Below are 27,845 nucleotides of genomic sequence, written 5' to 3'. Positions count from 1 at the left end.
AGTTAAGGGTATTCATTTGTACATCATCACAATCATTGTCGTCATCATTATCATTTATATTCATAGTAGTTCACATGCATAGACTCCTTTAAGGATTGAAAAAATAGTTCTCTCACAATAACTTTGTGGTATATCTAGTACAAGTGGAATTATTCCCATTTTTCAGATCAGATAACTGAGGCTCAGAGGTTGAGACTTGTCCATGATCACACAACCAGGAAATACCAGAGTTGTTACAGAACCCAAACTCAGGTGCTCTTTCTGCTATAACACACTGGGACCTACAACTTTTCATTCAGTTATCTTTTTTAGAAAGACAGTTGAATTGCCTCAAACTTGTAAAAACCAACCTCAATTACAGAAAGTAAGAAAGTTAAGAGAGAATCCTGAATTATAAGTGAGCAATTTATTCCATTGGCCTCCTGGTTTTATTTTTTTTATTAGATTTTTTTTCTCGATTATCATGCATGTATTTTTTTTCTCCCTCCACCCCTCCCCATACATGAGAAAAAAAGAAAAGCAAAACCCTTGAAACAAATATACATAGTCAAGCAAAACAAATTGCCATATTGTTCATGTAGGAAAATGCCTTTGTCATTCTGCATTTGAGGCCATCTTTTCTCTCTTGGGTGCTGGGTACCATTCTTGAGCATCAGTCCTTTGGAATCTTTATGTCAATCAGAGTTCTTAAGTCTTTCAAAATTGTTCATTCTTATGGTATTGATGTTATCATTTACATTGTTCTGGCTCTGCTCACTTCATTCTGCATCAGTTCATATAAATCTTCCTAGGTTTCTCTAAAACTGTGCAATTTCTTATAGCACATTTAGATAGCATAATTTGTTTAGATCTTCTCCAATTTACTGGGACCCCCCCCTTAATGTCCATTTCTTTGCCACTACAAAAAGAGTTGTCGTAAATATTTTTGTCAGTTCTGCTATAATGCAACTATGCATTCCCCAAAAGCCCTTCACTGTGCAAAACCGCACCAAGAAAACCAAAGGGGATATGGGGGAAATGGAATTAGAGGCACAACACTGAAAAAATTCCTCAGTGATGTATTAAAAACAGGAACCTCGCGATTGGGGTTAAAATGGTGGCACAGTGTTATACCTGTTAAATGGTTAGGAAACATATAAATGCTCCATAAACAGTGGCTGTACCACAATAAAGAGGGGGCTCCAGCTCCAGCTCTGCTTGGGCTGCCTCCTCTCACCCACAGCTCTTACTGCATCAGAAGATCCACAGACAATAAAGATGGCCCTTTACCTTGAAAAACACCTGAAGTTTGCTTATAGAAGTGGGTGACAAGAGGGTCGCTGCCTGTGAGCGATTACAAAGTGGCCTCCAAAATTCACATGATGCTCTAATTGTTCCCTAATATATCTGTCTCATTGGAGCAAATTCACATTTTCAAAACAAGCTTTAGAGTAAACTGGAGGACCTTTTCTTCTTTCCTTGATCTCTTTAGGTTATAGGTCTCATAATGGAATCACTGGCCTCCTGGTTTTGTTGCTCTCCCATTCAGGCCTCATCCCCAAAGCCTTCTGATTTTCCTTGCTGCCTTTTTTACTTCTTGTACCGGGGGCAGCTAGGTAGTGCAGTGGATAGAGCACCAGTGCAGGAGTCAGGAGAATCTGAGTTCAAATCTTACCTCAGACACTTGACACTCACTAGCTTTGTGACCTTGGGCAAGTCACTTAACTCCAGTTGCCTCATCCTGGGTCATCTCCAGTCATCCTGATGAATATCTGGTCACTGGATTCAGATGGCTGTGGAGGAGAAGTGAGGCTGGTGACCTGCACAGCCCTCCCTCACTCAAAACAAAGTCAAGTGCAAGTCATGTCATGATTTCTCTGATGGCATGGTCTTCTTCGGCAACGAAGGATGAACACATACTTCTTGTACCCAGAGTATTCTGAGGATTAGTAGTCATCTTTATCCAACCTCAGATAGTCTTCCATACCCAGACCTCCAGGAGAGACTCATAGTTGAAAGGGAACTCAGAGGTTCAAGCTGTACCTGAGTGAGAATCCCTTGTACAAGTGGTCAGCAAACTTCCACTTGAAGATATCCAATGATGGGGGACTTAGTACCTTCCAAGGGTGCCCATTCCACTTTTGGGTAGCTCTAATACTTAGGTAGTTCTTCCTTGTGTTGAGCCCAAATCACCCCCTCTGCTTTTGGGAACCCTTCAGAATCCTTTCCAGCTCATCTGGGACAGACACGCACATCCATTTGGGGGGCATCACCAGGTGATGCTTGGGCTCTAATACATGTTTTCTTTCATGAAAAGTCTTAATAGACAGGCATCTATTCTTCCAGATTATTTTCTCCAAAGAATCTGCAAATAGCTAATAGAAAAGTACGCAAAGGACCCCTGGAAAGTATCTCCAATTGTCTAAATTGCTAAAAGCAAGCTGAGGCTTGAAGGCCCAGAGAGGGTATTATAGAACTCCCCAGAGCAGACTGTCTTCCTGCTTGCAGGGTTACCTACAACATGTCTTAAGTGTACATTTAGCTAATACCCTAGTGATAAACTCCATTTTGTAAAAGTTTAGAATGAATCTTGGAGCTTTTTCATTTTTAAAAGCGTTTGTAACGCACGAGTTATATTCTGAACCTCTGTCCCCCTCTGTAAAAAGCATTAGGAAAAAGGGGGAGGGAAAGCAGAAATATCAAGTGAAATACTGCAGCCTTTTGGAGATGGAATATTTTTTTCTTAGAGACATGTAGTTCCAAAGGATGGAGTTTGCAAGGCAGTGTTTTTGCTTCAGGTTTTTCCTGGCATGTTCCAAGTATCAGACTGTCCCTTTCTTCACTGTTAGGGCTTTGACAACCAGGCAAGGTGTTCTGGCTACAGAACGCCTATAATTGAAAAGAAAAAGGCAAGAGAAAAATTAGTGCTTGCCTATTAGGAGAATACTTTGTGACATTGGGTAGAAGAAAATATGCCCCAAGCTCCAGGCTTCCGCAAAATGGGTCCAGTCTTGGAGGCTTCCCTCCTTCTTCCCTACCTCTCCCCTCCCCAAACAAGGTTGCTACCACCCAGAGTTGCTTCTGGGAAATTTCAGAATATAGTTCAAATGTAACTTGTCCAAGCACTTAACATAATAGTACATATGTTAGGGACAGGACAGCCTTTATTCTAACCCACAGAAACTGAAAAGACTACAGAAAGGACTCAGTAGCCCTTAAGCGATCAATACAATTCTCCCCTTTCTCTCTAGTGAGTCCCACCTTTCCCCAAAGTTCCATAGTGCCCCAGCTTCATAACACCACCCTGTGGTGAGGAGACCACCCTGTAGTTTAGATTGACCCTGCCCCAGAAAGCTAATATGCTCAGGGCTGTTAAAGAGGTCTGCACTGAACAATTAGCTCTGGGTCATAAGAACCAGAGGTCCAGGAATGCTGGACCGCTACAATGTGCCTCTGCCCCAAGGCAGTCAGTCAGTGACTCCTGAGGGGGAGAAAGGTGGCATTCTCCTGATTCCAGCACCTAGGGCCAGTCCTTGTTTTGTCAGGCTGTGCTCCATCCTCAGAGAAGGAAAAAAGCCCAAATCTGCAATTGAAAACTTCCTTTTTTAGGGCAGCAAGGGGAGATGGCTGCTCCCACACTGGTCTGAGCCAACCAGTTCATCCCTCATCACTGAGAGCCATCCTCCATAAGGAACCACCTACTGGGTTAATATCCTCCTAGAAAAATACAATCAAAAGTCCCAAGCAAAGGCTCACCACCTTCTCAGTTCATCAAGTTGATCAGGGAACTCCCCTGCCCAATACCCCAAACTCTTGTCATTGTGACGTGACACATGGTCTTCAGTTCTCCTTCGGACAAAGCCCCAATTTCTGGAGACTTTGAAGGGCTCCCTTTCCCCTTCAAAGCAAACAGAATAGATGTCAATCACCAGGACAAATGGGTGCAGCCCCAGGCTGGCTCATCCAAGCTTCCTGCTTCCTCCCCCTCCTTCACTGTCCAATTATTCAATGGGCTTCTTTCAAGCAGCCGGACCCAGAGTTTTCTAACTGGGGGGGGAAGCCAAATCAAGCAGCTGGTGTCAGTCTCTAGGCAGGTGTCTTTGAAAAAGAGAGAAGACATTATCTGGCAAGCTTGCTGCTTCCCACTGGGAGAGCCAACTGTAATTCCATTCGGGTAGGAGCAGGAAGTGCAGGAGGCCAAAGACAGGCAGGACAGTTTTCACCAAGGCCTGCCAAGTTGGGCATTACCAGGGCTGGCTGTGGGGGCTGATGGCTTGGTTGGCAAGTTTTGTGGGGCCTTTTAAAAAAGAAAAGAAAGACCTGGATATGAGGGAAAGGAGAAGCCAGGCAGCTTGCTTAAGGAGAAACTCCTAGTCCAGGGAGGAGGAACTAGTGGTCTCAAAGCCATATATGGCCCTCTAGGTCTTCAAGTGCAGCCCTTTGACCAAATTCAAATTTCACAAATTCAATCAAAGGACTGCACTTGAGGGCCTAGAGGGACACATGTGGCCTCAAGGCCTCCAGTTCCCCACCCCTGTCCTAGAGCACTGTTCCCTTCCCTGTTGGAAATTTACTGCTGATATTAGTACCCATAAGTGTTGGCCATTGTTTAGAGGAAAAAACACCCTGATTTTTCAAGTCACAGTTAAGATTACTTCTCTCCATGTAGTCAAGTTTTTGGTTCCCAACAGGTAGTGGTAGAAAGCCCCTCTTCCATCCCATCAACAATTCCTCTGTAACTTGTAGTCTTACAAGTCCCACTTTTGACTGTTAGCCTCCCTGATCCTTAGTTTCCTCCTTTGTAAAATAAAGCTGGGAGGGGGAGCTGGATGTCCTCTGAGGTCCCTTGGCTCTAGATTTATGAGTCTGTGGTCTGATGAGAACCACTTGGAGCACTAAAAACTTAAGGTGCTTGCCCAGCATTAGAGAGTCAAGATGTGTCAGCATGGAACTTGTATCCAGGCCTCCATCCAGGGCACCAGGCTGCCCCTCAGCACGTAGTCCAGCATAGAGCTCTGAGGAACCAAAACAGGTGTGCTTCACTTGATATAATAGATTCCTGAAAAGTTGTTCTATAAATTGGTTCAGACTTCAGGTGTACCAGGGAGCCAGTTAACTTGCTTTTTAAAGGAATTGAAGCATTCAGGCATGTGAATAAACACATGAGAATTGGCCTGGTAGCCCCATGGAAATCCTACCCCATGCCTCCTGGTCCCTGCACACAGTCCTAGGTTCTCCACATCAGTACAGTAGAACATAAGCTCTGGTGGGTACAACTGGGCCCGAAAGGCTTCTAGGCCCTCCAGGGGCCCCATGATAGACAGAATCTATCATCTCAGGCCTAGCCCAGCTCAGCTGGCAGAGACTCAGCTCCCACTGACTGGGCCACCAGAAGAGGAGTTTTTCTCACAGTATCCCCAGCATTAATCCATTAAGGCTGTGGTGTCAGATTCAAATAGAAATGAAGCCATTACATAAAGATCTCTACCAGCTGCATATTGACTTAGAAAACCACATATTAACATTATCTATATTCTACTGTATTTTTATTTATTAAACATTTCTCAATTACACTTTAATCTGTTTTACCACACTCTACTCCAGATGTATGAAGCCTGTAGGCCTCATGTTTGATCTGCATCAATAGAAGGTGTTCCCACACCAGGGAAAACACAGATCCTTGAAAGACTCAAGTCATTGCCCCCTTTCAATTCAGATTTTTCATGTAACTACCTCTTTCGCTTGTTTGAAACATGGAATACCAGGATTGGTTAGTTGGTTGGTTGAATGAATGAATGAATGAATGAATGAATGAGAATTCTCAATCATGAGAGGGAAGGAAGACTCTGGGTGGATGGTCCTTATCCTGCCTCATCCAAGCAGACTGGCAGGTTCACAGTTCTCCCTTAAAGAGTAGACTAATGACATGGACATTTGGGTAAGAGCTACTTAAGTAATACTCATTTTTTTTCGTCTTTCTTTTCACAGTGACTGTGGCCAACACAGTAGAAAAAGGTAAGAAGATTCTATAAACTGCTTTGGTCAGACCATATATGCTTTCTCTTTCCATGTAAGTATGAATTGCCTATTAATCATCCTATACATTGAACAGCTTATCCACAATATACTTGAGTAGCTAGGAAAAGCTCAAGATTATTAGTGGCAAGGACCCTACCTGAGAAAAAACCTCCCAGGTAGGGAGGGTAGTTCTAGAGGTCATGAAGTAGCCCCCTTTGTGCCAGATGGACAGCTGCCAATGCCTCAACAGAGGGTGGCACCGAGATGTCTGCTGATAAATCAGATTCCCATCTTTCCCTCTGGCCACCAGCACTGTTCTAACCGGCTGACCACCACCCCCAGGCCTGAAGCAAGTACTTCCTTCCAGGAGGCTACATGTTCTGAGTACCAGGTCATCCCCCTTCTTCTACCTCCCCATGACTGGCAGACAGGATGAAAATCCTGCTGTCTCTCTCATGACAACATCAGAGTTTTCCATTTCTAAAAATGTCTTAGGGATCCTCACACTACTTTACCACTAAGCCATATGCCTTTATGTAGCCCATGTGTGTTTGAGAATCACTTCCTAGTTAATCATTAATCTATATAACCCCCTACTCATAAATCACTTTCCTGAGTGAATCAACACCCCGGCCTCTGATTACTCACATTTTCAGATGAGCAAACCAGAGAGTAGTAAAGCCACTTGCCTGTTGTCTTAGAGCAAGTCATTGCCGGAATTGGAGCTGGGAGCTCCAAGCTTCCGGATTCTTGCCTCCTCTATATTTTCTTCTGCAGTTGACCAAGCCTAGGGGCAAAATCCAATATATGTCAGGTGTTTATCATAAAATCCTCGCTTTAGCTCCTCAAACTTGACTCATTACCATATTTAATTTTATCATTCGGAACTCCAAGAGAATCAAGAGAACCAATACATATAGCCCATTTGTATATTTCCTCATTCATTTGTATATTTCCTCATTATTATTTGTATTGTATATTTCCTCATCAATAAAATATCAACATCTCTTTCAATTAACCTATTAAACCTAGAGCCCCCACTAGTTCATAGAATATTTTTTATTTAATAGACTGTAGAAACCTAGTTACTCTGTATTTTTAATACTCTATATGAAATCCCTTAATCGACTAGAATTAGATAAATATTAAATTTACTGAATATACAATATATCAACAATAAAATTGTTAATAAAATGAAGACATAGATAACGACTTACAATATTTTAGCTGTGAGAACAGTTATATCCAGTCATCACAAATCCTCAATGTAATGGCCAGTGACTTCACTTCTGAGGGCACAGTCCCACACCACTCCATTCATTCAGAATAACAAAATCTCTTCCAAAGAATTCCCTTCATCCTTTTTGCAAGATAAAGCTCCTAATAGTTCCTTTAAGAAAGAAATTTTCCCTGTCTTCTCCCTCTGTCTTTTCCAGCTTCTCTATAACCAGAAAAACAGTTTCTTCCAATAAATGGTAGCAGTCATCCAGTTTAGTTGCCTCATTTTCCAGATGTGGAAACTGAGATCTAGAATGTAGCTAGTATTATAGTGACTTGAGTGCTAGATTTGGCATACAGTTAAAATTCTGACTCAAACAGTAAGTAAATGTTCGAGTCAGGATTTGAACTAAATTTATTCACTGTGTGACCCTGGGCAAGTCACTTAGCCTCCATCTGCAACATTTTCCTCATCTGTAAAATGAGGATAAAGATACCTGTAGTAACCAAGGTTGCTGCACAACTCCAGGGAGATGACGTATGTCATGGAGCTTGGCAAACCTCAACACTCTGGTGCGATTACTTGGACTCTCTAATCTGAGACCTGGAGCATGTGGCGGGGGAGAGGGAGCCCTGAGGTTGGAGGCAGAGAGATGTCCACGGCTCGTCTCTGTCTAGTTACCTGCTGAACAAGTCAAACTCAATTTGCTCATCTACAATAATATTTGCCCTTCCTAACTCAAAGGGAATATGTGTATAAAGCGCTTTGTAAACCTGACAGCTCCATATAAATGGGAGCTGTTGTTTCTATTGCAATTATTATCGTCATTTCAGAGGCTTGGGGGAGGATCAGATGAAATCATGTAGGTGAAGCTCTCCAGAATCAGCCCTTTATTAGCAACAGGAACCCTGTTTTAGATTCTCTCTTCTCATGGGCCCAAGGGTGAATCCAGCTGAGCCATCCCAGGGCAGGGCAGTGTTAGAGAGTGAGGATGTGTAGGGAGCTGGCCCACCTTGGAGCCTGGAGCCTTCCAAAGACATCCTGCCTGCCATATTCATTCCCACTGGCCAGCTCCCTGGGTCTGGCCCCTGGAATTGGAGCCCCTTCACCAAATGCTGCAGCCAGTGGGTCCCTAGAGATCATCCAGTCTAACCCCCTCATTATATAGAGGAGAGAACCAAGGCCTAACGAATGGAAGTCACTCATCCAAGGTAACTTAGACCATAAGCAACAGAGCTGAGCTTTGAACCCAGATCCTCTGATGCCAGATCCAATCCTCTTTGTGTTCCCACCCATTGTCCCTCCAACACAAAGGATTTCCTGATACCAGAACAGTTTACCAAGGGAAGCTGTTTATTTCCTCCCAAAGAAGTGTTCAACACCTATCAATCAGCAATGTTTAGGCCTAGCTCTTGTCCGGAGATAGAACAATGGGCTTGATGACTTCTTGAGGTCAGAAGATTATAATCAGAAAGGACCCTAGAGGTCATCTAATCCATCATACAGATGAGGAAACTGAGGCCCAGAGAAGTTAAGTGACTTACCCAAAGTTACACAGGCAGTAATTGGCAGGACTGGGATTTGAACATACGTCCTCTGACTGCAAATTGGGCTGGGGGGCAAGGGCAGTTTCCACTGCATACGGGAGTCCTGACCAACTCTGAACCATTGAAGTCTTTGCTCTCTCAGAATACAAATTTTGTATGTATGTTATTGCCAGGGGGAGCTTTGCTTAGGGTAGACAAAGAAAACACGTGACTTTCACAATGAAAGCAAGCGAAAGGTCTCCAAGCATATAACCTTTTCCTCAGTCCCCAAAGTCGTGCAGCCTACCTTTAAAAGGCATTCATTATTTTCTCTGTTCATTTCCCATTCTCGGGTGCTATGTTAATACTTGTTTCCTCTAACAAGCAGAATGTCCCTGTAATGCCTTCCGAGTGTGAAGCAGTTCTCTACCCTAATGACTCAATTCCTTATGAGGTGGCTGTCCCGTAGGCACAGCGCCAATTTGTCCATAGGTTCACTGAGATCCAAAGACGTCATCTCCGTGGCCTTACCATGGTCCTAGATTAAAACCTAGGCCCTCTGACTCACCTCCTAGATGAGATGACAGTGGCATGAAAATGCACCCCAGAGAGCATGTCATTTTGCACCAGAGGGAGAGATTAAGTCAGGAGTCAGAATGACAATTACAGGGCCTGTTTCCCCTCCCTTCCTTTGTCAGCCTAGGATCCCTACACCCTCCTGTGTACCCTTGAACGCATGCCTCTGGCAGCTCAAGAATTAGGGGTGGTGGCCACAGCGATCCTAATCATCCTGGCACTGGTGGGGAAGAGGGGCATCCAGAGCCTGCAAGATGGTGACCTCAAGGCACTAATGGGAAGGTCTGGGCTCACTGTATGAATGGACATCTCACTTCAAGCCTGTGAACCTCAGTTGCTTTCTTTGTAAAATAGGTATAACAATATTTGCACCATCTCCCACGCAGGATTGCTGTGGAAAAAGCTCTTTGTAAACTTTGACATGTTAGACAAATGGAAAGTATAATTTTCTTTTAGGGCGAGGGGGGGAAGGCAGCTATGGCTTAGAAAAAAAAACATGTTGAAATTAGAATCATAAGACCTGGGTTTTAAGTCCCAGGGTTGACACTTACTTAGCTATGTGACCCTGGACAAGTTACTTAACCCTGAACCTCAGTTTTCTTCATATGTAAAGTGGGGATAGAACTATCTGGAAAGAACACTGGCTTTGGAGTCAGAGGATTTGGGTTCAAATCCTTTCTCTGATGCTTGCTACTTGTGTAGCTTTGGCTCCACCTTTCTGAGTGGCTTCAGTTTCCTCCTCTGTAAAATGAGGGAGTTGGATCATAGAGCCTTTGATATTCCTTCCAGCTTTATGTCCACAATTCTGTGATTATGGGGGACAAATGATATGACTCAGCTAAATACTTTATAAGTGAGCTTTATGTAAATGTCAGCTGTTATTATTCTCACTGATCTCCCACCATGATGGTACAACTACATTCTCTTAACATGGCCCTCATCATGTTCCTTCCAGAGCCTATAAAGCAAGATCTAAGCACAAGATGTCCCAAACCAATGGAGAGCCAGGTGTAAAGAAACATGTGTACCCCTGTGGTTCTAGGACCAAAGCAGTCGTTCTCTGGTCCTTTGTGTCACGTGTACCCCCCACCCCCACCCCCAATGATGGGGGAGGCCTGAGCATTGGCACCAGGCAACCTCCTGTGACACTTTATTACCAATAAGCTTGACTCCTAGAAACAATACAGAGGGGAAAATCAAACAAATTCCTGACTTCTGTTTAAAGATAGGGAACAAGAAACACAGGCAGGTTAATTAACTTTTTAAAGGTCACATAGATATGAACAAAATGGGAATAAAGCCTTATTCTTTCAGCTCGTGCTGTTCATTCTCCTATACAATGCTATTTCTCAGTGAGGCTTCCATGAGCACCTACTGTGTGCCTAGCTAGAACTCTGGTAGGCAGATGGCAGTTCCATCTGATCCACATGCACCAGGCCTAAAGCCATGGACAATCCCTACAACGTAGAAAGAAGAAGAGCAGTTGAGGCACTCAGATGTAGACAGGAGATTAAATGCCAGAATAGAGCCAATGTCCACAAATTTGTAAAATATTGGAACAAGTAAGATCAACAAGAGTTCTTAAATCGGGAAGGCAAATTGGACTTCCTGGACATCACTGAGACTTAAGATGGCGCAGGATGGTGCCCGTGAGTGGAATATGCCTATGAAAGGGTAACTTTAAAAAAACCCAGTAGGGATATAGAAAAGATGTGGGAAATGTACCTCTTCCCTCTCTGTGTAAAGGTGGGAGACCACAGGCGTGGAACGTTATGTCATCTGTCAGACCCCATGAATGTGCCGGTGGGTTCTAATCCTTTTGCAAAGAAAGTCTTAGGAGAAGGGAAGGGACATTGAGAAATGAATGCAGTGTGAAAGCAAAATGAAGAAGTGAAACGTTAAATGTAGAAAATGGTTAAAAAGAAATGGGATACATAAAAGGGATGGGAGCTAGAGCAGCATTATATTTTAAGAAGCTATACTCATGAGAAATCCCAAGAACCATAGGAGAGAAGTCTGGTGGCAAGTGCAATGGCAGAAAGATTTATTCTTTTACTATATTGGCTTTGGAGTATACTCTAGACCAGTGATAGCAGATCCCAGTCCACTTATTGATTTAGAAAACCACAAATGAACATTATTTATGTTGTATTGTATTTTTATTTATTTTGTTAAACATTTCACCCCTGCCATGTTGGGAATTTTGCTGGCCACATGTGGCCAGCAGGCTGGAGTATGATACTTCTGACAGAAAGAGGAAATAGATAAAGAGTTTGAGAAGATGAGATATAATAGTGATGGAAGACTCAATTTCTCCAGACATCTACTGGAGCTTTCTACTTTTGCCCAAAGTGAAGCAGCTAATAATTTCATGCCTTAGTAATTTCATCTTTTGAAACATAGAGGAGATTCCATTCTGTGTCTGATTCTTACCATAAAAAGGAACTGGTAGCTGGGGTGAAAATGATGGGAACATTGAGGAGAAGTGATTCTCCATCTTAGAATTTGTGCCACAGAAGGAAAGGAAAGATGGGAATTGACTGGTGGACATCTAGAATTCAATGGAGCATATTACAGGGTTCAGAGAAAGGATAGATAGATGGACTCCCATGGATTAAAATTCTTTAAGGGAAGTTAGCCCATGAGGGATGGGACAACTCTGAAGGATGAAATTCTGAAGACACAAAGAGAAACAGTTCTAATGAGGAAGCAAGAAGGGAGCTGTCTAGGGCCTAAGATGGATGCAAATGAATGAGGACAGTCAAAACCACTCGGTCCTTATTTTGTTTGGTTTTTCTCTTCCAAAGATTGGAAAGCACCATTTGGCAGCTAATGACTAATAGGGAGTTGATACCCCAGGATAAATAAGGACACTGTAAGAGATCACCTTGCTGCCCTCCGCCACTTAAACTCGCCCAACCTGGGGTACACTATGTTCTCAGGTACTAAGCTGTCATGTGGGCTTGCTGAGCCACTTTCCATGATCTTCAAAAGATCTTGGAGAACAAGAGAGCTGCCATAGGATTGAGAAGAGCAAACACCCCAATCTTGACAAGAGAATGTAATTTGAAGGATCTTTACTCTGAGTCCTGGCAAGATTCTGGAACGTCTTATGAAAGATGGTTAGTGAAAAAGGAAGTGATAATCCCAAAGATCTAGGCTAGTTTCATCAAGGACAGATCATGTCAAACTAGCTTAGTTTCCTTTTTCAGTAGCAGGTGAGGGAAATACGATAGATATAGTTTACTCAGACTTCAGGAAAACATTAGAAACTTTCTTAGATATTCAGGTGGAAATTATGAAGACATGTGGGATAAATATTCTTACAATTAGGTGGATTCAAGACTAGCTAACTGGACAAACCCAAATCATAATCATTTTTGACGGGCGTTCTCCAGTGAGGTGCCTTGGGGGTCATTGGCTGACTTTAAAGCTTCTCTATGAACTCTCTGAAATCTTCTGTCTGAAAATCTAGGGTATATGCCATATGGCAAAGTATTCTTGGAATCTCTCCTCTTTCCTGCCACTTCCCCTCAAATTGCCCATCATTTCCCCTCAGTAAGCAGCTCTTGCTTGTTGGTGAAATCAGATCCAGTATAGGATCTGATTGTTGTTTAAAGACAGTCAAGAAATTATTAGCCAATATAATTCTGGCAGAGATAGATCCAGCCAGTGTCCAGATAACTGAAGTCCCTCATGTTTCCCAAGCTCTTCATCCATTCTTTCCTTTGTCCTGCATGCCTGTAGTACACCCCTGCTTCTGCCTCCATGGATCTCCATTCAGATGTTCTTCATCAGTCTTCCTCTCCATTGGAGCTCTAGTTTACCTGGCTTGTTCTGAGACTCTACACATTTGTATCCAGAGATCTGAGGCCGTGGGTTTCATCGCTGACTCCTTTCTTAGATTTTGTCTCCTATAAGCACGATAATAATGATAACAGTTAACATTTATCTCGCTCTTGCTGTGTGCCAGGCACTGTGCTACATGTTTTACAGTTATTATCTCATTTATTATCTCATACCCTGAGAGGTAGGTGCTATTATTATTCCCATTTTATAGATGAGGAAACTGAGGCAAATAGGTAAAGTGACTTGCCTAGGATTGCACACCTAGTAAGTGTCTGAGGCTGGATTTGAACTCAGGTCTTCCTGACTCCAGGGCCAGTGCTCTAGCCTCTGCAATGCCACCTAGTTGCCCCATAGCTATGAATTTCAGATTATGTCTAGCACTCCTGTCCTCTCCACATAAGAACCTGAGAAAGAAAAGATGGAGACCGTGGGTGGAAACTTGCCTAAAGATGATAAGCTTCCAAACAGAATAGCTTATTTACCTCACCAAACACATTACGTTAGGACCAGGAGGACACTGCTCAGCGCCTGCTTGAAAGGGAAAAGTTTAGGCTAAAGAATAAATAGTAAGTGCTTGCATTACACAGCAAAGCGCAGACCTGTGGAACTCATTACCCCAAGGGGTGCTACATGCTGAAGGAATAAGGAGTTTTAAAAGGATGTGTGTAAATTTGCACAACTCACATAATGGCTTCTGAAGGCCGACTCGGTTATTTCGAGGTATGTACCTAACATTTGAGGTAAATGTCAGGATGTCCAACCTCCTCACTCCGAGCGGATGACTCACAGGGCTGACCCACTATGGCAGTCCTCTCCTGCCCAGAGGGAGCCACCTTTGGCAGGAGGTGGTCTCCATTCTCCTCTCACAAGCCTGCCAGCTAAGAGAAGGGAAGGGAAAAAGCAGCTCTTAGAGAAATAGAAAGTGTACTCATCGAAAGTGGAGGTCAGGCAGACCTCCACAAAAGAGGAGGTTGCAGAGTGTTGCCACAAGAGTAAGTAATGCTTGGAGGGCTCATAAATTAGCCCCCCAGTGGATGAGCGAACCAATCTCAGAACTGTCCTGTGCTCAGAAGTTTGTGAGCTAAGTGTGCTCAGAGTTTGGTTCCCATTTACTGAAACTGCAGCTTCTCCGCCTATTCACATGGGAAAGAGTGATTACAAAGCATGCTTGCCCCCCCTCCCAATCCCCTTCCAAAGCTTTTAGGCATCAGTTTATACAAAAGATGCTACAGAAAATAGTGGGCTTTTTTTTTTTCAACTAAGCACAGTTTCCAGCAATAGCTTTTAAAGCAAAGGGACTTGTAATAGAATTTCCACAATAACAGCCTTTGAATGGAACCTCTAACTGAACAGGGCTGACTCGAGTGCAGTGGCATTAATGGCTACCTTTCTCCCTCTTCACTGGAGCCAGGAAAGAGCCTGTTGGTTCTTCACGGCTGGGGGCTGCCCCCCATGCCATTCGTCTAGCTATGTGCCCCTTTTGCAGCTCACTCACACCCATCACCATCTCATGTTCCCCAAGGCCCATGATGAGGACCAAGCTACCTCTTAACTGGTTTTTAAATAGCTTATTTCTTCCAATTACATGTAAAACCAATTATTAACAGTCTCTTTTTTAATTTTGAGTTTCAAATTCTCTCCCTCTTCCTCTCTGAGACAGCAAGCAATTTGATATAGGTTATACGTGTGCAGTCATGCAAAACATATTTTCATATGAGTCACTTTGTGAAAGAAAACATAGACAAAAAAACCAAAGAAAATAATGAATGTAAAAAAATAGTATGTTTCAATCTGCATTCAAAATCCATTGGTTCTTTCTCTGGAGGTGGATAGCATTTTTCATTATAAGTCCTTCAGAATTGTTTTAGATCGCCAAGATGGCGGAGTAGAAAGACACACATACGCTAGCTCCGAACCCACAGCCCATAAAATATTTGTAAAAAAGAACTCCCAACAAATTCTGGAGCATCAGAAGCCACAGAACAATGGAGCAGATGAGATTTCTGTTCCAGAGGGACCTGAAAACCTCTGGCAAAAGGTCCCGTCGCACTGCGGACGCGGAGCCGAGGCCAGCCCTGCCTTGGCCGCGCGGCACCAACAGAATTGTTTTAGATCTTTGTATTACTGGGAATAGCTAAGTCATTTACAGTTGATCCTTGTACAGTATTGCTATTACTGTGTACAGTGTTCTCCAGATTCTGTTCACTTCACTTCACATCAATTCATGTGAGTCTTTCCAGGTATTTCTGAAACCATCCTGCTCATCATTTCTCATAACACAGTAGTATTCTATCACAATCATATACCACAACTTGTTCAGTCCTTCCCCAGTTGATGGGCATCCCCTGAATTTCCAATTCCTTACCACCGCAAAAAGACCTGCTAGAAATGTTTTTTATACAAATAGGTCCTTTTCCCATTTTTTGGATCTCTTTGGAATACAGACCTACTAGTAGTATTGCTGGGTCAAAAGCTATGTACAAGTTTATAGCCCTTTGGTCATAGTTCTAAATTCTCCAGAATGGTTGGGTCACTACGCTAAGAGTACATTAATGTCCCAATTTTCCCACATCCCCTCCAACATTTGTCAATTTCCTTTTTTTGTCATAGCCAATCTGATATGTGTGAGGCGGTACCTCAGAGTTTTAATTTCCATTTCTCTAATCAATAGTGATTTAGAGCATTTTTTCATATGACTATAGATAGCTTTGATTTCTTCATTCGAAAATTGCCTGTTCATATCCTTTGACCATATATCAATTGAAGAATGACTTGTATTCTTATAAATTTGACTCAGTTCTCTATATATTTGAGAAATGAGGCCTTTATCAGAGAAACTTGCTGTAAAAACATTTTCCCCAATTTCCTGCTTTCCTTCTAATCTTGGCTACATTGGTTTGGTTGTGCAAAACCTTTTTAATTTAGTGTAATCAAAATCATCCATTTTATATCCTGTCATACTGTCTATGTCTTGTTTGGTCATAAATTCTTCCCTTATCCATAGATTTGACAGGTAAACTATTCCATGCTCCTCTAATTTGCATATGGTATCATTCTTTATGTCTAAATCATATACCCACTTTGACCTTATCTTGATATACAGACCAAGATGTTAATCTATACCTAGTTTCTGCCAAACTGCAAAACTATATTTTAAGAGCAAGCCCCCATCATCAGCATTTTATCCACAAAGTCCAGAACGAGAAATTCCATTTAATATAACTGTAGACAGTATAAAAATACTTGGGAGTCTACCTGCCAAGACTAACCCAGGAGCTATACGAACATAATTACAAAATACTTTTCACGCAAAGTCAGATCTAAACAATTGGAAAAATATTAACTGCTGATAGGTAGGCTGAACATAATAAAAATGACAGTTCTACCTAAATTAATTTATTTATTCAGTGCTCTGCAAATCAGACTACCAAAAACTATTTTACAGAGCTAGAAATATAATAACAAAATTCATCTGGAAGAACAACAGGTCAAAAATATCAAAGAAATTATTTTTTTAGTGTGAAGGAAAGTAGACTAGCAATGCCAGATCTCAAACTGTATTATAAAGCCATGATTGTCAGAACAATTTGGTGCTGGCTGAGAAATAGAATGGTGGATCAGTGGAATAGATTAGGTACACAATACATAGTCGTAAATGACCGTAGTAGTCTATGATTTGGCAAACTCAAGATCCAAGCTTTTGGGATAATAATTCACTATTTGACAAAAACTTCTAGGAAAACTGAAAAATAGTTTGGCAGAAACTAGGTAAAGGCCAGCATCTCAGTCCATATGCCAAGATAAGGTCAAAATAAGTACATGATTTAGACATAAAAGGTGATACCATAAGTAAAGTAGGAGAGCGTGCAATAGTTTACCTGTCAGGTCTATGGATAAGAGAAGAATTTATGACCCAACGAAGGATAAACAGTATGACAGGGTATAAAATGGATGCTTTTGATTATATTAAAATGTAATAGTTTTCCCACAAACAAAACTGATGCAGCCAAGATTAGAAGGAAAGCAGAAAGCATGGGGAAAGTTTTCACAGTAAGTGTCCCCAATAAAGGCCTTATTTCTCAGATGTATAGAGAACTGAGTCAGAAGAATACAAATAATTCCCAGTTAATAAATGGTCAAAGAATATGAAGAGACAGTTTTCAGATGAAGAAATCAAAGACATCTATAGTCATATAAAAATGCTCTAAATCGCTATTGATTAGAGAAATGGAAATTAAAACAACTCCGAAGTACCACCTCATGCCTAACAGAAAAGGAAAATGATAAATGTTGAAAGGGACGTGGGAAAATTGGAACACTAATGAACTGTTGGTGGAATTGTGAAATGATCCAACCATTCTGGAGAGCAACTCTGAATATGCCCAAAGGGTTATAAATCTGTGTGTACCCTTTGACCCAGCAATGCCACTACTAGGTCTGTATTCCAAAGAGATTTTTTTTAGAAAAAGAAAAAGAAAATGGGCTTATATGTGCAAAAATATTTTTAGCAGGTCTTTTTGTTGTGGCAAAGAATTGGAAATTGAGAAGATACCCATCAATTGGGGAATGGTTGAACAAGTTGTAGTAATATAATTGTGATGGAATAATATTGTGCTATAAGAAATGATGAGCAGGCAGATTTCAGAAAAACCTGGAAAGAACTGCATGAACTGATGCAAAGTGAAGTGAGCAGAACCTGGAGAACATTGTACACAGTAACAACAGGATTGTACGATGGTCAGCTGGGAATGACTTAGCTATTCTTAGCAATACAAAGATCCAAGATAATTCCAAAGGACTCATGATGAAAAATGATATCCATCTCCAGAGAAAGAACTGATGGAGTCTTTATTTTTTAGTGTGAGGGGTTTGTTTTGTTCTGTGTTTTCTTTCACACCATGACTAATATGAAAATATGGTTTGCATGACTACACATGTATAGCCTATATGAAATTGCTTACCTTGTCAATGAGGGGCGAGGGGAGGTAGGGAGAGAATTTAGAACTCAAAATTTTTTGAAAATCAATGTTAAAGTTATTTTTACATGTAACTGGAAAAAAACAAAATATTATTTTAAAAAAGAACAAGCCCCCTTAATTGTTAGGTCCAAGATACTTATGAAGAGGCATTTAGTTCAACCCCAATCTTCAAGTTGTTACTAGTACCACCTTGGCATGTGCACATGGTACCCAAGTAACAAAATTCAGCCTAGGGCTTGGGGAAGGGGCATCAGTATAGTGTCCTTGGTCAGGTTTCCTAGGTAGTGGTTGCTTCCTGCCCCTTTCCCCTACCTGCAAAAAAAAAGCAGCACTTGGAAGGGCTCTCTCTGGCTTTGATGTGGCAATCTTCTGATGCCCCATGGCTGAGGAGCAGTATCCCAGAAGCAAAAAACTCTGCTGGATCTGCTTGCCCATAGAGGATACCAGCCTGTTTTCTTCTGCTGTCTGTGAGTAGTGGCAGCAGCAGTTTGCGAGATGTTTGATTTCTGTCTTAGCTGAAACCCCACCAGAGCATCTCACTTAAAAAGAAACTCTCCACAACTCTTGCCTCATACAAGACCATTCCAGATGCCAAAGAATTAACCATGCAGCAATGTCTGTGTTACATAAAAAGGGCCTGAAAGAGGGATGGGCAAATATTAGGGAGCCTCTGGCTGCTCAGCAGCTACAGTTGGGAAGGAACCCTTGGGCAAGCAGTGCACCCTTGGAGGGTTGAGGACCCTCCAGTCAGCCACTTGAACCCATGATCATAACCTCATTGCACATGACCAGGAAACCCCAAGTTCAAATGCTGGTTTTGTTGTTGATTTCTTGTACTTCTGTTTGATTTAGACAAATTCAACTCAACAAACATTTATTAAACACCTACTGTATGAAATAAAGCCCCAGGCTCACTACTGGGCATGCCATAGACCAAGAACCTGTGACCTAAAATAGGGTGATATAGTATGTACATCAAGGAGAGTGACGACCTCACAGAGGAGCAGTCAGGCAGTGTACAAAGGAGTGAGCCTTTTGCCTGGGGTTGGACAAGTGTCCAGCAAGGATCAGGAACTCTTCTTTCGTTGGGTAGGCAGTAGAGAGTCTTTGAAGACTGGAATGAAGGAGTGACCTGATGAGCCATCCATGAGGTTACTTGTCACTTGGGCAACAGTGTGAAGTCTCCAGTGGAGAAGAGAATGATCATTGTTTGTAGGCATGGGAAAGTATGGCCATGCTTCTGTTGCTAGTGTGGGAGCATTGACGACCACTTCTCCCGACTGAACTGACGTCAAGTCAAGGCATTGTTGTGTAGTGGGGCAAAAACATTGGATTTGCGAGCACAGGATGTGGGTTCAAATGCTGGCTCTCATGTTGACCACCTGCCCAAATGACCCAGGGCTAGTCATCTCCCTTCTAGTGAGTCTCTGTTTTTTCACTTCTAAACTGAGAGGATTGGAGCAGCCCAATATCTTAGGCATTGTTTTGTAAAGAGAGTAGAATCCCACCACAGAGCAGGGAAGTGGGATGTGGTTGGCTGCTGGACCTGGAAATGGAAGGGCTGAGTTTTTTTAAACAAGGTAAAAAGTGAAGAAAGCTTGTGAGTAAATAAAATTCTTCTTGGAACCATGAGAATTAGAGGCCCAGAGAGTGGGCATTGATGTGTTTTTTGTTTCAGTCATCTACCTCACAGTGTACCATGCCCTCTTCGTTTTCTTCATCTGGACCTACTGGAAATCCATCTTCACTCTCCCACATCAGCCACACCAGAAGGTAAGTGGAGGGGGAAGGTGGGAGACTGGGACTGCAGGGGCTTTGAAGAAGAATGGGCCAGGCCAATCAGAGTTGGAAGCCTTAGGTCCTTTTATTTGGTATGTTCAAGGGCAGGTCATATGGCTGACATAGTCAAAGAAACCCAAGGGGAATGACAGAGGTAGCAACGGAAGGGTACTACAGTGTCCCCCTCCCTCCACACACACACACACACACACACTCTCTCTCTCTAGAGCAGTGGCTGACACCTCCAAACTAGGTCAGCCTAACCCTCTGAACCTGGGACCAATATCTCCAGAGCAGCCCAGGGAGAGGTATAAGCAGGGCTGCCCCCAGGGGGTGCTGGGCGCTGAGGCAAGAAGAGGGCTTGCTGACCTTGTGAGAGATCACCTCCCAGGACTCTGCGCCTCCTATAGCAAGCTCACACAGACTTTGTAGACTGGGAACATTTTCCCCATGATTACTTGAGAGTTCATCTTCACTCTGTGTCAGGGCATCTCTAGGGTCAGGTAACCACCATATTTTATAGGGAATGTACTTTGCTTCCCTCATTCCTGAGGTACAAAGGGCCAGCTAGGAGAGGGGAAGTTTCTAGTTCAGAAGGTCCTAAGCATAGATGTTTCCAGATTTGATTGGTGGGGGATGGGGGGGTAACACATCAAGAGGAGGGATGGCTAGAGCATAGACTGCTTGTTGGATGCCAAAAGACTTTTCTCTTTCTGGGCCATAACAAGAAGGGTGCCAGAATCTTTCAAAGGCAAGTAGAGGTGGGCAGACAAAGCAGACTGCCAAAGAGAGCTTGGCCGTGTGCAAAAGGAAGCCTGTATTGGCAGTAAGAGGATATTCTCCAGTAAAGACCTCCTCAGACCTCCCAGCATAGCATTCTTTTCTAGAATGAGTCTAAGAACAGACTATATGTCTGTTCTTCTTTTCTACACAGCCTTTTCAGCTATCCAGTTAAAACCCAATCATCTGAAACCATTCAGCTCTAAGTCCATGAAAACTTGCTGATTCCTGGAGCCAAAGAAAGTTCCATCTGTGGCCTATGAAAAGCCACCTCAGAGAGCCCCTACACAGCTTCCAAGAGGAAGCCTTTTCTCCCTCCTTTGGGAGAATATGTGACCGTGGCAGGAAGGTTCATGTGCATGCGCACCCCCAGTCCCCCCACCAAATAAGTATGAAGAAGAGGCCCTAAAGATTCCTGACTTAATCTCTGCTCTGCCCACACCATCCAGGCAGAGATTGGGAGTGCTTGGGAGAGAATAGTGTTTTCTGCAGATATCTGCCATTAAAGTCCTGTATCTTTCTTTGGATTAGTAAAGAGGGAAGGAAAACTCCTTGGGGACTCTTTAACAACAGTGAAGCTTTCATTCCTCCTGCACCAAACACAGTGCGGTAGAGTACTAAGAGTCTGGCCCCCAAATGCATTGACTGACTCACTGTCTAGCACCTGGTCTTGGCTGTGCTCTCTGGATCTTCTCTCTCATTTTGGTTCCCTTGTTTTTTATTGGCCTTGTTTAACCTCTGTCACTTTATAACCTTGGACAAGCCCCTTCCCCTTCCCCCTCAGCCCTCAGTTTCCTCTTCTGTCAAAGAAGGACTAAGCAAAATGATTTTTTGAAGTCCAGTTGTAACCTACCCTGTGATTCCCAGTGCCCACAAAGTGCCTAGCATTCTTCCAAACAAGCAGAATCCCACCTCGGCTCCAAAGCACCAAACCTGCAGATCATACACAGGATGCTCCTCTGGCATGGCCTGCCATGAATACAGTGACTTCTCATGCCTTGGTCATACCCTTGGTTACATTTCCTCGATTACCAGGAACAAGAGGGGTCTTTGAAACTTACTTAATGTTTACATTCTGCCATTTTTATCCTTCATTCTCCCAGGACAACAAAGTAAACTAGCTTAGTCAGCCAACTTTTTCTATCTGCTTCATGTATTTTTCATTTTTATGGAACCTCTTTGTAATTAAAAAAAATGTGATTTTTCATATGTAGAGCTTTTTTCTTTTTGTATATTTCTAGTGATAGACGTCTCAACCCCGTCCAACGTAGCACATTCTACTTTTGGACAGCTCTGATTATTAAGAAGGGTTATTTTTCTTTCATTCTTATGTGGTCAAGATTTGCCTCTAGTTCATCCATTGTCCATAGTCTTGTCTGTAGGATTAAACAAGACAATTCTTAATTCTTCCTCCATGTGATCATCCATGAAATATTTCAGTATAGCCATCATGGGCCTCTTAAGTCTTCTCTAGTCTAAGCTAGGCATTCCCAGTTCCTACAGTCAGTTTTTGTATGGCATGACTTCAAATCCTATCACCATCCTGGTCACCCTCCCTGGCTTTGATCCAGTTTGCTAATTTCTTTCCTAAAATATGCTACTCAAAATGGAATACGATATTCTAGCAGCAGCTTGACCAGAACAGAGTACAGCAGGCTTCTCATTTCCCAAATTCTGGATGTTGTACATCTTCATTAGGGCAGCCCAGGTTGAGCTAGAGTTTTTGAAGAACAGTTGATACCATTTAAACACTAAGACCCTCAGATCTTTTTTCACTTGATCCATTGCCTGACAATATTTCGCACCCTGTCACTGTATATTCAGTTGTTGTGGTTGATTTTTTAAAAATTCTAACTCCATTTTTAATGGTTAGAAGAGCTATAAACCCAAAGGGGAGTTTACATTTATTAATGACATCCCCTTTGAACAACAGTGGCAAACAAAGATTTTTGTTCCCTCAAGGAGCAGAATTTAGTAACCACTTGTCATTGTATATTTCTTATGAAATTTAGGGTCATGTTTCTTTTAAAACTGAGAACGTACAATGTCAGACTCTAAACCAGAAATACAGTATTGCTAAAGTCTTAAGAAGAGCTTGCTTTTTATAAGGTTGCACCAAAGTAGGGCATGAAGAAGAGTCCCCCTCCAGCCTCATGAAGACTTTCCAAAGTCTCCCCCAGGAGGTGTCTTTGCCACCGACTAGCCAAGCACGGTAGCCATCAATAAGGTTCTGGATCGTAGCCAGCTGGCATGCATTGAAGTGATAGACTTTGTAACCCAATTTCACTAGGCTAATGGTTGGCTGAGCAAATAGCTTTATTAAAAACAAACAAGAAAAAAAGGTTTAAGAGTGAAAGGTGGGGGGGAAGCCCAGTGCCGCCTGTTCCCATTTTGTGCCCAACTCAAGGTGTTTACAGCTTTCTGAGCAGCGCATCCCAGCACTTAATTAGCTTTGCAAATGGCATCCGAACTCTTTGGTCCTTTTCTTTCATACTGACCAGTTCTTATTTTGTACTTCAGCCTTCACTTGTAAGATATCAACCAATAGGATGAGCCTGGAACAACCATTATTTATCTCTTTTTAAAAACCATCAGTGACTCATTTATCCTGCAATCAGGATAATTGGTCAGAAACCATTTCCTTGTTAATTGCACATAAAAAAGCTCTCAAGTCAGATTTGAAGCCGTGACAGGTAATTGGTATTTGCTTATGGATGGGATTTTCAAAAGCTTTTCTCTGTGCCTTGGACTAAGTGGATGTGTGTTTGTGTTCCTTTTGTTTTTAGTTCTTCATGTCCTATGGTGACAAGGAACGCTATGAAAATGAAGAAAGGCCTGAGGTTCAGAAGCAAATGCTCCTTGACATAGCCAAGAAGTTGCCGGTGTATACCAGGACTGGGAATGGAGGTGGGCTCCAGGGGAGGGTGAAGAAAGGAAGGTCAAAATGAGAGTGGGCTTAGAAATGTTAGGGGGGGCAAACCAGAAAACCACCCAGCCCCTTGCCCTGGGGCTTTCCAGCAAGCATCATGGAGTCCTTCTTTTGGTTTCTGATATTCCTCATCTGCCCATTTGCCCCAGAACCAGTATAGCTGAGATCCTTGCATACCCAGCTGATCCCACTGTAGTCAATCCAGAACAAGGGGCAAGGAGGACATCCTACTCAGCATCAATCCTTGAAACCAGTATGCCATGCTAGAACACTGTAGGCAGTACAAACTAAGAGTAGATTTATTTGGAGGAGGGGAAGGGGAGTCTTGTTCAATACATATCATGTTGACTTTTGTGATGACTGCTTGGTTTTCAGAACAAATCAAATATCGTGTGCCACTCTATATATTCTGGTTAGTTGGGGGTAAACTTCACTAGGCCCTCCCAGCAAAGTCTTCATCAAACTAGCAATCTGCCATGTGTTGAGTCCTAGTGAAGAGCAAAGGAAAATATGTGCATTCTCTCTTGGAGTCTCATCTAATGCATTCCTACTACATACAGTAACTCCACTATGTTAAAACTCCCTTTTGGGTTTACAGTTTTTCCAATCATTAATAATGGGGCTAGAATTTTAAAAAAAATCAACCATAAGAACTGACTATATAATAACAGGATGAGACACATAGTTAAGCAACAGATCAAGTAAAGAAGATCTGAGGATCTTAGTGTTTACTGTTTGCGCCACATACAGTACCTTCCTAGATGCCTCATTTCCTCATTATGTGTGCTCTCCTCTACCAAGGTAGATTATAATCCTTCTTGGCTTTATTAGGCAAATTTCATAAGTTGCTCGGGCCAAAAACTTCACTCTCAGCTGACCAATCTTCTCGTGAGGAGTCCCTTTGAGCTATGCTAAGCTACACCATCACTGGGCTAGACCTTTGCAGCCTGGAAGGCCCTTACAGAGCTTGTGCCCCACTGGCTTGCCTTTGAAGACCTTCAGGTAACCAGAATAAGGGCTTTACCAGAGGCCTGTCTCTACCATCCTGTAAAATCATAGAATCCAAGATCCAGAGCTAGAAGAGACCTTATAGGTCTCAGAATCCCACCTCCTCATTTCACAGAAAGGAAAAGGTTGTGACTTGCCCAAGGTCATACTGGGAATATATGTCATGTCTGGGATTTGAATGTAGATGCTTGAACCCCAAACCCAGTTTTCTTTCCTCAGGATTCCCTCCTTAGCACATATGATAACAGTCACAAGACCCATGCTGTCCTTTAACAATCCCTCTTTGCAGAATAGTTTCTGATCTTTACCTAATTACAATTCAGCCCCTAGAGCTCCAGAAGTAAATTATTAATCTTTATTTTCACAAAGAAGAAACTGGGGTGAAAGAAGTCTAAGTAAATTGCCCTAGGCTAGTAAAGCCATTGGCAGCAGGCTTGGTTGTTTTTCATAGATTTTATTGATATCTTTGGTTTTTACATCACCTCGATGTTCCCTTGTATCCCTCCCTTCCCCTTTCTAGGGAGCCGTCTTGTATAATAGAAAGTTTTAAAAAATTAGCAAAACCACTCAAAAAGTTGAAAAAATCCGCCATTTTCTGCAGTGTTCCCCACTGAGACCTCTTCCCCCTACTCACCCCATCCTCATCTCTGCTTCCTGCTTTGGAGCCAAGTTAGTTCTTTTTCATTTCACAACATTCAGTTTTGATTGGCTTGTGGTTATCGTTCTTTCCCTTTGCATTGTTACAGTAATTGTACATATCGTTCTCCCAGCTCTGCTTATGTCACTTTGTATCAGTTCATAGAGTTTTTCCCATTGTCCTCTGAATTCATCATGTTTATCATTTCTTACAATGAACAACATATTCTATTACATTCATGTACCACAGTTTGTTTCACAATGAAGATTTTGGTGTATATGGAGCCTTTCTTTTTTTGCCAATGACCTCCTTGGTAGTACATGCCCCACACCAGAATCTCTGGGTCAAAGGGCACAGTAGAGCTTGTTTTAAACTAAAGGGGTTCCTGGATCTAGTTCCTGGTTCCTTATGCTCATCTATCTGGAGAATAGCTTGCCTGGTGCGGGAGTCTTCAAAGACTTTTACACATGCAAGTGTGCTATCCATACACACACACACACACACACACACACACATACACACGCACATACACATTCACATATTCACATTCACCATGTTATACTTGTCTGATCTGCCTTTGGTTTGCTAACTTTCAACGATCTAAGTGACACTTGGCTGAAACATTTTTAAAGTAACCATCTATCTGGGATAATAAGATATGTGGGCCTGGAAGTGAATTTGGACCCTTGCTAATTACCTCATGTTTCTCATAGCTGTACGATTCTGTGACCGGTGCCATCTGATCAAGCCTGATCGCTGCCACCACTGCTCTGTCTGTGCCATGTAAGTGACAAGAATATTTCCTGAGTGCTAAGCTTGCCTGCTGCTAGTTGCCTTGGCAACAAGAAGACTGGTCTTTACATGTGACCATGCCAGGGCATCTCCCTTGAATCAGAGATGTCCAAGCTAAAAATGCTCTCATTAAGTCGATGCTTCAGACCAGGGGTTCTTAACCTGGGGGCTATGAACTTATTGCATTTTCATATTTTGGTAGCTATATTTTAAGGCTATCAATTTCCTTTGTAATCCTATGGTTTTTTATATGATTTTATGAATTTAAAAACATCATTCTCAGGAGGGGGCCATGGGCTTCCCTGGACTGCCAGAGGGGTCCATGACACAACAAAGGTTAGAACAGAAAAGACAAACAGGGCCCCAGTGGGGTGGGAAGGGAAAGGGGATGTGGGGGGGGGGGCAAGAGCAAAGAGAATTCTAAGTGCATGTCTTTTCAAGCCCTTGTTTTCCCTGGGTGAGTTCCTTTGTCCATATTCTCTTCACCTATGAAACCCTTTAGGATTGTCCCAGGCTTTGTCTGTGCTATTTACTTGGAAAGGGGAGGTATGGATAGTGTGGCAGCAGGGACAAAGAGAATGACAGAGAAAAAGATGGAGCAGCAAGAAGACAGAATGTACAAGAAGCACAGTGAGATGGAAGGAAGAAAACTGCCCTAGGCCTTGACTTGCTTGTTTTAGTTTTGAAGCCTCTAGCCCCTTCAAAAGACTGTTTCAAGGCCAGTTATTTGTTGTCAGCTTGATCCCATGACATCATCGATCACGTCCTTGAATCACATCCTTGAAAGAGCTAAGGACTCACTGCGGGGTAGTGTACGGGGTGTGTGTTGGGGGAAGAGGTGTGGGCAGTGTCTCAGGAATGGAACTCTGGGACAGGGCGGATGCAGCAGTGTCTCTCTCCTCCTCCAAATGATGCCTCACATAGCATAGCCCAGCTACCGAATCACCCCTCTGCTGTAACGGTATTAATAATATGTCAACACATTGGGGAGCCTTGGTTTTGTCAGTATGAGAAACTCCCTCTTCAGCACCTCCTTCCACCAACACAGATCTGCCTGTGATGCAGTAGAAAAGTTGCCAAAGGCATATAGAGGGGACATGCCTTGCTCGCTATCTGTCACACAGTCATTAAGTATTGGAGGCAAAAACTGATGCAAGGTCTTCCTGACTCCAAGCCCAGCATTCACTGTGTTTTCTAGTGATGAGAACAATAGCTAATGTTTGCAATGTTTTGCAAAGAAATGTTTTCTTATTAGCACCTTCTTACTCTGTCCTGTTGTATTTTGTCTCTTGTAGGTGTGTCTTGAAAATGGACCATCACTGTCCTTGGTACGTCCTCCAATGAGTCAGAATTGCTTATGCATCCACTTTTCTCCAGCTCAGTTCCTTCTGCCCCTGCACTTCATTGGTCTTTTGGGGAACTCAGCCCAATTTAGAGTCACAATGAATAGGTGGAGGTCTGCCCATGTGTTCCTAAAGCCACAGAGCAGATAGATTCCTTCCCGTTCACTGCCTTTAACAAGTGGCCACATGGTTAACATGAGTTCAGTTCTCTTCCACGTTTCAAATCTGTTTTCTAGTCACCCCATTGGGTGGAATCCTCTAGCCCACTATTCTTTATTTTAGCTATCCTCTTCCCAAATCAGTTTGGCGGACATGGGGGAATCAGATTGGATTATCTCACCCTGGCCTAGAACACCTCCACTCGCTCCCCAGCTCTGCACAGCTGCCTAGGCCATAGTGGCTTCCCAACAGCAGACTTACTTGGTAGACAG

At 42.7% G+C, this 27,845-nt stretch overlaps 1 protein-coding gene across 3 annotated transcripts in view; it reads left to right on the top strand.

Annotated features, from left to right (window-relative positions):
- ZDHHC15 (zDHHC palmitoyltransferase 15) overlaps positions 1-27,845 on the top strand; it is a 68,595-nt gene that overhangs the window by 5,185 nt on the left and 35,565 nt on the right. For all 3 annotated transcript variants that reach the window (XM_072626475.1, XM_072626476.1, XM_072626473.1), the window contains exons 2-6: positions 5,968-5,994; positions 19,825-19,919; positions 23,492-23,612; positions 25,993-26,062; positions 27,367-27,399. In XM_072626475.1, coding sequence (XP_072482576.1) covers positions 5,968-5,994; positions 19,825-19,919; positions 23,492-23,612; positions 25,993-26,062; positions 27,367-27,399 — 346 coding nt within the window. The remainder of the gene's footprint in view (positions 1-5,967; positions 5,995-19,824; positions 19,920-23,491; positions 23,613-25,992; positions 26,063-27,366; positions 27,400-27,845) is intronic.

This window comes from Notamacropus eugenii, chromosome X (genome assembly GCF_028372415.1).
Source record: "Notamacropus eugenii isolate mMacEug1 chromosome X, mMacEug1.pri_v2, whole genome shotgun sequence".
In the NCBI taxonomy this organism is placed as follows: domain Eukaryota; kingdom Metazoa; phylum Chordata; class Mammalia; order Diprotodontia; family Macropodidae; genus Notamacropus; species Notamacropus eugenii.
Note: the sequence above shows the minus strand (reverse complement) of the source record. Positions and strands in the feature narration are given on the sequence as shown.